Source organism: Podarcis filfolensis (assembly GCF_964270895.1).
Source record: "Podarcis filfolensis genome assembly, chromosome: 16".
In the NCBI taxonomy this organism is placed as follows: domain Eukaryota; kingdom Metazoa; phylum Chordata; class Lepidosauria; order Squamata; family Lacertidae; genus Podarcis; species Podarcis filfolensis.
In genome coordinates this window covers 26,339,465-26,352,682 of record NC_139620.1, presented here as the reverse complement: position 1 = coordinate 26,352,682, position 13,218 = coordinate 26,339,465, and the positions used below count along the sequence as shown (strand labels likewise).

General features: G+C 50.8%; 2 protein-coding genes across 5 annotated transcripts in view; one reads left to right on the top strand and one right to left on the bottom strand.

The window, feature by feature from the left end:
- RSPH14 (radial spoke head 14 homolog) overlaps positions 1 to 4,419 on the top strand; it is a 60,041-nt gene extending 55,622 nt beyond the window's left edge. For all 4 annotated transcript variants that reach the window (XM_083590517.1, XM_083590518.1, XM_083590516.1 and 1 more), the window contains exons 5-7: positions 2,119 to 2,344; positions 3,059 to 3,195; positions 4,119 to 4,419. In XM_083590517.1, the coding sequence (XP_083446643.1) occupies positions 2,119 to 2,344; positions 3,059 to 3,195; positions 4,119 to 4,357 (602 nt within the window). In that variant the 3' untranslated portion in view covers positions 4,358 to 4,419. The remainder of the gene's footprint in view (positions 1 to 2,118; positions 2,345 to 3,058; positions 3,196 to 4,118) is intronic.
- Positions 4,420 to 10,800: 6,381 nt separating this feature from the next.
- LOC310751117 (sodium/glucose cotransporter 1-like) overlaps positions 10,801 to 13,218 on the bottom strand; it is a 34,165-nt gene continuing 31,747 nt past the window's right edge. Inside the window, exons 14-15 of the mRNA XM_083590160.1 lie at positions 12,875 to 12,974; positions 10,801 to 11,790 (exon numbers count right to left, since the gene is read on the bottom strand). Of these exons, the coding sequence (XP_083446286.1) occupies positions 11,576 to 11,790; positions 12,875 to 12,974 (315 nt within the window). The 3' untranslated portion in view covers positions 10,801 to 11,575. The remainder of the gene's footprint in view (positions 11,791 to 12,874; positions 12,975 to 13,218) is intronic.

The following is a 13,218-nucleotide window of genomic DNA, read 5'->3' as shown; positions in this document are numbered from 1 at the left end:
CCATGACCATTAGGCAGGCTGGCAGCTAGGGCTGCTAGGAGTTGAGACAAATAGCTCACTTGGTAGAGCGCGAGACTCTTAATTTCAGGGTCGTGGGTTCAAGCCCCACATTGGGCAAAAGATTCCTGCATTGCAGGGAACTGGACTAGATGACCCTCGTCATCCTTTCCATCTCTGCAATTCTATGATTCTATGAACATCCGGTGAGGGCAACACATTGGCTCTCTCTGCTCCAACACCTGCCTTTCCAAGCCAGGAGAACGTTTCAAACAAGCAAGCAAACAGAAACAGGTTCATTTAGCTCCTTTTTCACCAAACTTGTATGCTAGATTCATTCAGCCCAAGGCCACCCTGGAGTCATTTCTCCATTTCTGCCTTGCCTCATTCTAGAGGGCTTCAGAGATCCTAACCCTGGTCCTCCCTGAATTCTGCCCAGGCTCCGCATAGACCAGGCATAGGCAAACTCAGCCCTCCAGATGTTTTGGGACTACAGTTCCCATCATCCCTGACCACTGGTCCTGTTAGCTAGGGATCATGGGAGTTGTAGTCCCAAAACATCCGGAGGGCCAAGTTTGCCTATGCCTGTCATAGACACTCCCATCCACGGGACCTCTAGCAGGATTGACTAGGGCTCCAAGAGAGGCAGGCATTCAGCACACATCTCCCTGTTCAAAAGAGAGTTGCTCTTATGCTCTGGTCCTGCTTGTAGGATTCCCTTTGGGGGCATCTAGTTGGCCACTTTGAGAACAGGATGCTAGACTGGATGGGCCATTAGCCTGACCCATCAGGCTCATTTAACATTCCTAAGGAAATTTACAGGGACTCTGCTTACCTTCAGCCTCTGTCAAGCTCCAGCAGGTGCCCTTAGGGGCTGGGATGCCAGTCCTGGGGGCGGTCTGAGCCTCCTACTTCATATCCTCACCAAGGAGAGCTGGGATGAGGGTACAGTAGTGCCACAAACAACCAAGAGGGAGCACAAGCAATCAGCTGCAGCCCAAGACATGCTTCACAAGTGTGGTCAATCAACAGGCCAAGATCAAGACCAAGGGTTGAGCCAGAGACCTGTGTTACTTCCAGCAGCTGGAATGCTCAAGAGGGAGGCCTTCTGGACTCTGGACTCTGGCCTCCTAAGACCACACACACCCTGATTTTAGCTGCTGGTGGTGAAGGTGTTGCTCTTGAGACACCTAGTCCTCAAGTTGCTTGGTAGCACAGGAACCGCGTGTGATGCTGCAGTCAAGAGATCTGTGGGGCTAATCAAGAGGCTTTCCAATGAGTTCAAGGTTGTTTGGCTCTGAGGAGAGATTTCATGCTCCCAAACCTGTTGCCATGGCACAGCCCCACACAACACCTGCTTGGCTATCCCTCAGGCAAGTACAATGCCGACTGATAATCTTCCATAAAGTCACCGTGGAAAATGGCTCCACTTTTTCATCAATGAAATTGCAGTGGAGCCTGGAGGAGAAGTCGCTTTGCGTCATCAAAGCCACTACAGCACTGGAAGGGAAGACGTTTTGTGGGGAACGGGGTAAGGCTGATACCAGTACAGTGGGGGGGGGCATTTTGTCAAGGTCATGTCTAGGAAGGGATGGATTAACATCCCCTCTGTGTGCACCGTGGTCCCCACAATGATGGTGATGATGATTCTGTGCTCTACTTTCTAAAGAAGTGTTTCCTTGGAAACCCCATATATGCCCCCATGAAGGAGAAGGACCCTAAGCTGTTATCTCGGAAAGGAAAGGTTGCTTTGAAGAAACACCAGCATCAGCTTGGGACCACAACTCCCATCAGCTCCAGCCCTATGATGCTGATGGGTGTTGTGGTCCCAAGTACCCGGAGGGCACAAGTTGGGGAAGGCTCCTTCTGTTCTCCTTGTATGCCGAACTTCCGCATCACCCAACTGCACATGTGAATCACTTTCGATGGAGCTCCTTGTCTCCTAGCAACAGTCACCAGGCAGCTGAGGCTTGTTTGCCAGTGGCTCCTCGCAGACAGCCTGTTCTCTCCTCGGCTGCCTCCTGTTTTGCCATGGCAATCCTCATGGCTGGGAGGGCTCGGCTAGGCCGTGGGCTTTTGGGGCACCACCACAGATCCTCCTTCTGTTCCCTCCTCCTGCAGGAGCCACCGGGATTGTGGAGAGCGGCTTGGTTCCCTCGCTGGTCTTCAAGCTGAGGACGGAGCTGGAGGACATCCAGGAGCTGATCTTGGAGACGCTGACAGGCTGTCTGCGGGTGGAGGCCTTCGAGGCCCTGGCCACAGGAGCCGTCCGCATCCTGAAGGAGCTGCTCAGCCATTCAGGGGTGAACATCAGGAGCAGGGCAGCTCAGGCCTTGATGGCCATCAGGTGAGGGCCGGTGACTCAAAAGGAGAGGAGGAGAAATCTAATCCCCATTCCAGTTATCACTGTTATTGTCATGTTCATTCATATCACATCTTTTTCATATTGCACTCAAGGCGGCCGACAGGGAAAAATACAAAACCGATAAAATACGAAAGACAAAAGACATTGAACGCAAATTTCCGTTCCAAAATGATACACAATCCAAGATCCTTTAAGACACAATTTCTCCAGATTTTTGTGGTCTGTTGGAGGGAATTGCTTGCCAGGTTGTGTGTCTTAGGAGACACATGCTCTGAAGCACTGACAAATTTTCATGTCTTTTTTTGAAAAAAGAAATCACAAATTGATGCAGATCTGTGGGCAGGATTCACGTGTAGCACCAAGCCATGGTTTAGTGCTATGGGTCAACAAGGCCTTTTTGTTTCTGTAGCCCTACGTTTTGCAAATGTCAGAATGTCCCAAGACAGAGGTTGTTTTCTTACATAAGGGACAACTCCTTATCTGTCAACTTTTCCCTTTTCTTGCGAGGAATCCTATTCGGAATAAGGGAATTTCCCTTAAAAAAGGGGAAACGTTGACAGCTATGGACAACTCAGGTCCCCCGTGTCGGCCAGAGGACAACCAGCTCTTAACCTGTGTGCACACACATACACACGTCAGACCCACAGAGAGGCTTTAGAGTTTCTTTCGCTGATCCCCATCCTTTGCTCCCCTCAGTGTCCCCCTGGAAGGGAAGAACATGGTCTTTGAGGAAGATGTTTTCCCAGACCTTGTCATGCTTCTGGAAGATGAAGACGCTGAGGTCCGAGCCAACGCTGCCGGGGCACTGATGAATTCAGCCATCACCACCCAAGGTGAGGAGGGGAAGGCAGGGGAGCAGCTGGCAGGCTGGACCTTCTGGATTTTCAACCCCTTTTGAGGAGAAGAGGGGGGGCAGCTGAGTTGTGGAAAGCAGAAAGTTAGAAGGCAAGGCCACTGGCGCAAGAGAGAAAGACAAGGACAGTGCAGCTGGGCATGTAGCCAGGCTTTGAGGGGATGCCATGGGGTCCCTGGAAACATTTTGGCCATATTCTAAGGCTTTAGCTAGACCCTGCCTCCCCACAACTTGCTGTCCTCCATTTGCTTCTCCCTCCCGTCGTCTCATTGGCTGTGCTGGTTTCTGGGGCTTCTGGGATTTGGAGTCTAGCAACCTCTCCAGAGCACCAGCTTGGACAAGGCTGATCTCCCCAAGCGTAGAGCTGTCGGGTCAGCTGAGGGGAATCTTCTTGTCTCATGTGGCTGATGCACAACTGAGTAGCAGGATCCAAGATGCTGCCAGGGCAACATCTAGCACACTGGCTGCCTAGAGCTTCTGTGGCTTCCGAGCTGTGGTGGAGGCCATTCCCATGTTGCACAGATGGCAAGAAACACCTGCATAGCCAAAGGTCCGGCCAATTCCAGCCACTCACATATTGCATTGCTAGTTGTAATCTTAACGTGTGACCTGCCAAGGGCTGCAGAAAAAGCCACTCAGCCTTCACACAAGCAACCCGCTCTGGTATGTCTTCCCTCCGCTCTCAGAGGCAGGATGCCAAGGAGTACAAATGGGGAGAAGGCTACTGTGGCACTTGTGACCTGTTTGTGGCTTCCCAGAAGAGGCACCTGGATGGCTGACACGGGAAGCCCAGGAGGCTGGGCTCGGCAGGGGCCACCTTTAAACACACCCACCCACCCCCAGCAGCTGCTGCAGGGCTTCTCCTTTTAGCATCTCACAGGGCCTTCCTTCTGTCACACTCAGGGAAATACGCAGCCATCAATGCGGACGCCATCGACACGCTGCTGCCCCTGATTCACGATGAGAGGAGCAAAGTCCGCCTTTACTCCATCAAGGCCCTGACCATGTTGTCAGAGGCCCCGGAGGGCCGGAAGATCTTGCTGGGCCACGTGGCTGAATTCTGGAAGAGGCTGAGCGATTCCAGCCCGGCTGTGAGGAGGGCGGCACAGATTGCGGTGGAAGTCATTGAGTGGAAGCCGTAGGGAACAGGCTGGCGGGGACCTTGGAGAGCAACGCAATTGACAATAAAGTTCCTGCTTCAACAGCTCCTTGCCTGCCTGCCTCTTGTCATCATGTGTGGGCTGCACTATCATGACTGGGCCAGAGGAGGAGCTTTGTTTCATTTCTCTTTTAACTTGTATACCACCTTTCCATATCGCTATACACAAGGCAGATTACAAGCCGCAGAAACTGCAAAATACACAACAAAGATCACACTTTAGCAATCTGATCCAATGCAAGTACAGTGGTACCTCGGGTTAAAGATGCTTCAGGTTACAGATGCTTCAGGTTACAGACTCCGCTAACCCAGAAATAGTACCTCGGGTTACAGATGCTTCAGGTTATAGACTCCGCTAACCCGGAAGTAGTTGCTCTGGGTTGCGAACTTTGCTTCAGGATGAAAACAAATCATGCAGCAGTGACATGGCAGCAGCGGGAAGCCCCATTAGCTAAAGTGGTGCTTCAGGTTAAGAACAGTTTCAGGTTAAGAATGGACCTCCAGAACAGATTAAGTTCTTAACCCGAGGTACCACTATAAGTCATGATAAAAAATCATGACTAGAAAATATACAGTTTATATCAAATCAAGTGATCTTCGGTGCTCCATTTGGAATACCAAATGACACAATCAGATGAACTCTCAAAATATTGGCAAATAATAATTAAGCAGATATTCACTCCCAGCCATTGCGATAAATCATGACTGGACTATAACCAATAAAAATAACAGCAAAGTCACGATTCATGAAAGACCATGTATAGAGATCCAACTGAGTAACAGAGTCACATAGCTTGTAAAATTACAAAATGCACTCAAGTTTCGTAATGATATCTAATCCACAAGACTCTTCCCTGAGGGAGCAGACAGATCTGGTGACCAGACTCTGAAACCAGGGCCCTTAGCACCATTCTGGACAGTAGGGAGACGAAGAGATCTGACCCACAGGGCTAATTCCTGTGCAACCTCCACTGAAATGGCTGCCCTTCATAGATTCTCTGCTGATGTGTGCCCCTGTGGGCTGAGTGAGACCCTTTGCGGAGCAAGCCAGACAGAATAGATTCAGGAACAAGGCCTGCCCCACAAACCTCAAGTGTGGGTCCTGTTGCTACTCAGTGGCAGCTGCTAGGCCAGCAAGCTGGGAAGGCAAAACAGGACTGCAGAAGGGAATTCACCATGGGGAGGCTGACCTGTGTCCTTCTGTAGCAGCAGCACCAGGGGCTACAGAGCCAGGAGTTGACTATCTCCAGCTGAGCTGGTCTTTCCCAGTGTCAAGCCCCTGCTGGGGGGATAGGGAGCAGACAGGTCATTTTATTGCACGCAGAAGCCCCATGGGAGAATTGTGCTGTTTTTTTTTGTAGGATATAATATGGTATAAAGGTAAAGGGACACCTGACCATTAGGTCCAGTCGTGACCGACTCTGGGGTTGCGGCGCTCATCTTGCTTTATTGGCCGAGGGAGCCGGCGTACAGCTTCCGGGTCATGTGGCCAGCATGACTAAGTCACTTCTGGCGAACCAGAGCAGCACACGGAAACGCCGTTTACCTTCCTGCCAGAGCAGTACCTATTTATCTACTTGCACTTGGACGTGCTTTCGAACTGCTAGGTGGGCAGGAGCAGGGACAGAGCAACGGGAGCTCATCCCGTCGTGGGGATTCGAACCGCCGACCTTCTGATCGGCAAGTCCTAGGCTCTGAGGTTTAACCCACAGCGCCACCCGCATCCCATAATATGGTATACTGTGGGGCAATTGTGAAAAAAGACTCCAAGGCCAGAAGAGCTCGGTGAGAGGCATCTCTCCTCTTTCCTCCCCCCCAGAACCAGCCCCGCCAATAGGCAAAGGGTGGCAGTTGCCTCAGGTGTCAGGAGACAGCAGCAGCAGCAGCAGAAGTCCTCAGGATGTTGCTCCTCAGCCCCACAGGCAGCTCCCTCTGTTGAAGGGCAGAGCGTATCCTGCCCCCATCCCAAATAAGCCGGCCAATGAGGCTGTGTGCACATTGTACACTTAAAGCACATGGCTTCCTCCAAAGAATCCTGGGATCTGTAGTTTAGCCCTCAGAAAACTACAATTCGCATAAGCCTTAAAGTACAGTTCCCAGGCTTCTTTGGGGGTAGTCAGGAGCTTTTAAATGTGTCTGTAGCCTCAGATGGCGTGCAGGAAGCTATCCCATCACTAGTGCTGAAGTACGATTCCATCGCCAGTTCTGTTGTACATGTCATGGCTGCCAGCACTTCTTCGCTATAGCCTGCAAAATGTCTCAGGCCTGCCTTGACTTCCTCCCTTCCACCCTTTGAATGCAGACACAAATGCAGTCCTTGATCCTGTCAACTGGCCCCTTCCCTCTCATAGCCCTACGAAGAAGAAACAGCTTCAAAATCAGCCACCACCCAAGGCCTTCTTCAACCTCGGGCTCTCCAAGTGCCGCTGAACTACAGCTCCCAGAAGCCCCAGTAGCCAGGACGGCCAACAATCAGGGATGATGGGAGTTGTCCGACATCTGGAGGGCACCAGGTTGGGGAAGGCTGCCATCACCCTTCCCCAGCTCTCACAGAACAAGCCGCAGAGACAAAAGATGAAGATTCCCCAAGCTCTGTCAGCAGGGGGGGAAATGGAACCATTCCTGGCAATGATAAACTCTGGAGCAATGCCTCAATTTGATCAATGTGGATTCCAAGGGCTGTGATGGTGCCAAGGCAGAAGCAACGGGTGTCTTCTGGAAAGGGGCCAGGAGCGGTCTCTGCCTCCAGTTGCTGCTTCAGAGTCTTTGCATTCAACAGTTCCTGTCCAGGGCTGGCGGAAATACCAAATGACCACACGCATTAACATAAGGCACAGTTCACTAGCACGTTCTGTACAACGTCTGGAAAGACCCTAGGATCATATTGGTGGAGCTTGTGCAAGAGCTTTCCTTGGGCTGTGCCTTGTGTGTTAGGTCTGCCTGTCTGTCCTCCGCTCTAAACACCACTCAGAAGCCAGCACTTCCCCTCGTCTCGTGGGAGAAGCACCTCTGGTTCTTGCTTACTTTAGTCTCTTTCCCTGGGTTGTTGTTGTAGAGTTGAAAGGGACCCCAAGGGTCACCTAGTCTTAAAAACTTGCAATGAAGGAGAGACCACCACCTTCCGAGGGAGTCCGTTTCACTGTCAAACAACTCTCACCATCAGATCGAGTCAACTAAATCCAACTCAGACCCATTGAAATGAATGAACCTAAGTTCATCACGTACATTAACTTCAATAGGCCTGCTCAGAGTAAGACTAGAGCATTGAATGCTTCTGACTGTGTGCACTCCCCACCCTGAAGTGTTTGTGGCCTCAGAACGCCTGAAGGAGCATCTCCACCCCCATTGTTTTGCCCGGACACTGAGGTCCAGGGCCGAGGGCCTTCTGGTGGTTCCCTCGCTGTGAGAAGCCAAGTTACAGGGAACCAGGCAGAGGGCCTTCTTGGTAGTGGCACCCGCCCTGTGGAACGCCTTCCCACCAGATGTCAAAGAGAAAAACAACTACCAGACTTTTAGAAGACATCTGAAGGCAGCCCTGTTTAGGGAAGCTTTTAATGTTTAATAGACTATTGTATTTTAGTGTTTTGTTGGAAGCCGCCCAGAGTGGTTGGGGAAACCCAGCCAGATGGGTGGGGTATAAATAATATATTATTATTATTATTATTATTATTATTATTATTATTATTACTTCAACCTTGCCACATTCATCACCTCAAACTCCCATAGCTCCAGGCTGCCCCAGAAAGTGCCTCTCGTGCCCCCCCCTTTCGTTCCAGGTCCTATAGCCCCACCACAGCCTTCTGACATCACCTGAACAGACCCAACAACATTCCTGACAGAATGCCTCTAGGCGATGGCTTCCCATCCTGCTCCAGCCTCCCCTTGCCAAAGGCAGAGAAAAGGTTTCAGCTCGATGAGAAATCGCTGGCGGGTTTCAGCTTAACATAGCCGAGGATTCAGCTGCAAACAACTTAGTCACCCGGAAATATTGAGGGGAACCTTTGCATTGTCTCCTGCATATGGCAAATCCAACAATTAGCCTGTCACCATCTGGCACTTCCCCTCCGCCCTGCTATTAAGCCTTGACGTTTCTAAAAATGAGCCGGACTCAGCCGGGGCCTGTTTGCCGCAGTCGCGGAGCGTGGTGCTGGGAGGTCTGGAGCGATGCTCTGCTGCGGGTGACGCCAGAAGATGCCTGCATCAACAAATCACCTGTTTCCCCTCTCTCCATCACTAGAAGTCAGCACCGATCACGGCTCTAATTAATGTAGCCAGGACTTAATCACCAGCTGAGAGCAAGATTCCAACCTCCGCCAGCTCAGAGAAGGGGTTGGGGGCAGTTTTAATGACAGAAACAGCCCAGTCTAGGTTCAGGACAGATAAAATAAAGTCATTCTTCATGCAGTGCATAGTTAAAACTGTGAAGCTCCCACAAGAGGAAATGATGGCCACCAACTTGGATGGCTTTAAAAAAGGATCAGACAGATTCGTGGAGGAGAGGACTATTGATGCTAGCTGTGCTCTGGGAGGCAGCAATACTTCGAAATACCAATTGCCAGAAGCTACAGGAGGGGAGACTGTGCTTGTGTTCAAATCCTGCTTGCTTGTTTCCCACAGACAACTGGTTGGCCGCTGTGAGAACAGGATGCTAAACTAGGTGGGCCCTTTGGTGTGATCCAGCAGCCTCTTCTTATATTCATGGGAGCCAGCATGGTGTAGTGGTTAAGAGCAGTGGACTCGTAATCTGGTGAACCGGGTTCGCGTCTCCGCTCCTCCACATGCAGCTGCTGGGTGACCTTGGGCCAGTCACACTTCTCTGAAATCTCTCAGCCCCACTCACCTCACAGAGTGTTTGTTGTGGGGGAGGAAGGGAAAGGAGATTGTGAGCCGCTTTGAGACTCCTTAAGGGGAGTGTAAGGCAGGATATCAAGTCCAAACTCTTCTTCTTCTGTAGGTCTGTGGAGCTGAGGCTCCAGTGTCTTGTGAACTTGCCTCAGGTTCCCTAGAGGTGTGAAACCCCTCCCAAGTGGCCCAGGCTGGCTGAATATGTGTGTAGAGGGAACACTCCTCATGATATCTCTAGTCCAGGGGTCAGCAAAGCTTTTTCAGCTGTGGGACGGTCCACCGGTCCACAGACCATGTGGTGGGTCAGACTATATTTTGGAAAAAAAATGAACAAATTCCTATGCCCCACAAATAACCCAGAGGTGCATTTTAAATAAAAGCACGCATTCTACTCATGTAAAAACACCAGGCAGGCCCCACAAATAACCCAGAGATGCATTTTAAATAAAAGGACACATTCTACTCATGTAAAAACACGCTGATTCCTGGACCGTCTGTGGCCCAGATTGAGAAGGCGATTGGGCCGGATCCAGCCTCCGGGCCTTAGGTTGCCTAACCCTGCTCTAGCCCAATCATGACCCTGATCCTGAGCAGAAGCTGGATCTCTTTATGGGTGGACAGGGGTGAGAAGGACTTAGCTGGTTCAGGAAGAAAATTGGGGTAAGTGGCAGAGGGCCCCCCCCACAACTTGGTCTGAGCCAGGACCCCCCCCCCCAAAGTGAGCTCCAACACACCCCAGACTCCCTCAAGGAACCCACCCACTTTGCAATGCGGGCCTCACATTCCCCCAGTGGGCCATCACTCATCAGGAAGGGGGCGGGGCCAGGGAGTCATTGAAAGATTTCAGTGGAGCTCCTGATGAGCAGGTTGGCTGCTTGGAGCTGTCCAGGGTCCTGCAAAATCCAGCCTGGCGCTCCCTGAGCCACCCTCAGGCATCCAGCATGCTCTGTGGGCTCCTAGTCACAAGCCAGAGCAGTTTGGTCAAGGAAGGCATCCCATTTCAAGCTGGCATTCTGTTCTTCCTCCACAGAGACCCACGGGGCGGTTATGCACTTTATCCTGTGAGGTGGATCAGACTGAGAAATGGGGACTTGCCCACAGCCAGACAATGAACATACTAGCCACAGGGCTGAATCCATAAGCCACACTGGCAATTTGCCTTTTTCATTCTTCTTAGCAACCTGTTCTGCAAATGATCTCACCAATGAAGAAATCTCCCTCTCTCTCCCCTTAGCATCCAAGATGGTTGCACAAATGCTACACCAACTCTTGCATATCGTACAGAGCCTGTGGGAACTCCAGCTTATTCTTATATATGTATTGCATTCATATCCCACCTTTTTCTCCAAGGAGTTCAAGGTGGCATACATGGTTCTCCCCTTCCTTATTTAACCCCAACAACAACCCCATGAGGTAGGGTTAGGCTGAGAGGCAGTGACTGGCCCCCAAGTGAACTTCATAGCTGAGCTATGAGATCTCCCAGGTCCTAGTCTGACACTGTAACCACTACACCACACAGCACCATAAGCAACTGCCCTGCCCTTTAGCATGGGATCCCTTTTCAAACAAAATGCAAGCTGCTGTTTTTTAAAAAATAAGTCGTGTATTATTATTTTTGCACAATTTATAATACATTGAGAATGCACAAAGAGTGGCAGGCCATGTCAAGTCAAAGACTGAAGTTTCAGGGGGTTGGCAGGGGGAGGTATCAACCCTTCAAATAATTTCAAGCTTGCTCAAATCGCAGTGGTAATAAAAATCCAGTCTAGTCCCTTGCAGTCCAAGACCAGAGAAAAGAGCTCATGGGAAGGGGGTGGGAATCCAATGGGGGGGGATGATAAAAGAGAAACAGGAAAGGAAAAAGCAAGGGAGGGAAGCAATTTAGAGATTCTGCCTAAAAGGGATTCAAGCAGATAGATGCACAGAATATGAAACTCAGCCTCTATTTTAGGGACTTGTACTTACTACTATCATTATTATTTACAAGGAATCACTTATGGGAAAGCACAACATTTTAAACATAGAAAAGCAGCATTTTTATATATAAAAAACACTTTGTAAAAATAGAGTCCAAAAATGGACCCTGAGCGTTGCTGATGTGGTTCTCCTCACCCCTTCCTCTTTATCTCTGAGCTGTGGGGCTCCTCCTCCCCCCCCCCTTTCAGAGGAGAAGCAGCCCACCCACCAATTAACTCATTTGATTAAACAATTAATCAACTTGATTGGCACAAATAAGTGTCAGGCCTGGTAAGGGCAGAACTTACAAATTATGGCTTCACAAAGCAATCTCAGGGGGGGAGAGAGACCTTCAAATTTCAAAGGGAAAGGGGGAAGGAAAACACCCAGCCCCACGAGTCTATGCAAAAAAGCCGTGGCAGAAGATGGCCACGGCCAGGAGGATGATGCCGTTGGTGTTGACCACCCGCCTCCAGAAGGGGTCCTCTGTTGTGTCCATCATCTTCTCCCGCAGGGCTTCCTCCTCCTCTTTGCTGAGCTTGGGAGCTGCTATGGTCTCCAAGCCACAGAACCAGTTGTAGGCCTTCCTGCAGCAACCTTGCTCCTTGTCTGGGACTGCAAGAGAAAAAATAAGGTCAAGGTCAAGGCTGAAAATGTAGAAGCCCAGAAGACAACTCACTTCCATGTCCCCCAGACCCCCACCATTCTTGGTCTATGGGGCACGACAAGGAAGGTCTCAGGGCCAGACTCTCACCATACAGGTCAGTCTGAATGTCGTAAAAGATGCTGAGAAAGTTTTTTTTCCTATAGGGTGCTTTTATTGTGTACTATAGTGGCACCTTAGGGCCGGCCCACCCATTAGGCAGTTGCCTCAGGTGGCAGGCTGGGGACAGCTGGGAGAGGCAGTAGATCCTGGCCCTTAAGGAGGACCGTGCTCGCCGTCTCCTGCGCGTGTCACCGCTGCCGCCACCTGCTCCTCTCCAGATTCTGTTTTTCTGCAGGGCTTCCCTCAGGCAGAGGAGGTGGTGGCGCCATTTTCTGTTTGCCTCAAGTGGCAAGTGGGTGAGAGCCTTGGCCGAAGGGTGGGTAGTAAGTAAGTAAGTAAAGTTTGCATGACTGATTTGCATGCTTTGTAAACAGCTTAGAAGCCTGTTCTGGCCTGAATTGGTTAAAGCAGGGGTCAGCAGCCTTTTTCAGCCGTGGGCCGGTCCACCGTCCCTCAGACCATGTGGTGGGCCGGACTATATTTTGAAAAAAAATATGAACAAATTCCTATGCCCCACAAATAACCCAGAGGTGCATTTTAAAGAAAAGGACGCATTCTACTCATGTAAAAACACTCTGATTCCCGGACCGTCTGTGGGCTGGATTGAGAAGGCGATTGGGCCGCATCCGGCCCACAGGCCTTAGTTTGCCTACCCCTGTTTTAAAGCATTCAATGGCATGTACTGCGGGTGGTATCAAGTGCAGGTCCATTTCAGGGGAAGCCCATTGATAGTAATGGGCATGACCCACTTAGGTCCATTCTTTCCAAGGAGTCTGCTATGGAAATGCAGCCCAGGGCTGAGCCTGGCACCTTCCATGGGCAAAGTGGATTCGCCACCACCAAGCTACGATGGTCCTTCTTCTCTAGTGCCCCCCTGCCATTGACCCTCATTTAGTGCCAGGAAGGAATAAGAACCAAGAGGAGAGCTCTTACAAGCTTCTTCTTCGAAGACCGGCTCTTCCTCTATCTCCTCAGCATCCAGGTCGATGCGTTTCTCCTTTCTGTTTCGCAGGCTCCAGCAGAGGCGATAGAGCTGCCGTGGGCACAGAACAGGGAGACAGAGATGAACCCAGGGAGAAGGGGCTGAGACCATTGTGGGTGAGGGAAAGGGACCAGTGCAGGAAGGGTGTCCCATGTGGTGGAAGTAAGTGGAGAGGCTGTGGCAGCTCACAGCTCAGAAGCAGAAAACTGGGGGGCAGCATGTCTAGAAATGCCCTTCTACTGTTCTGCCCTACTCTGTGCTCATATAATTGTAGAACTGGAAGGGACCCTGAGGG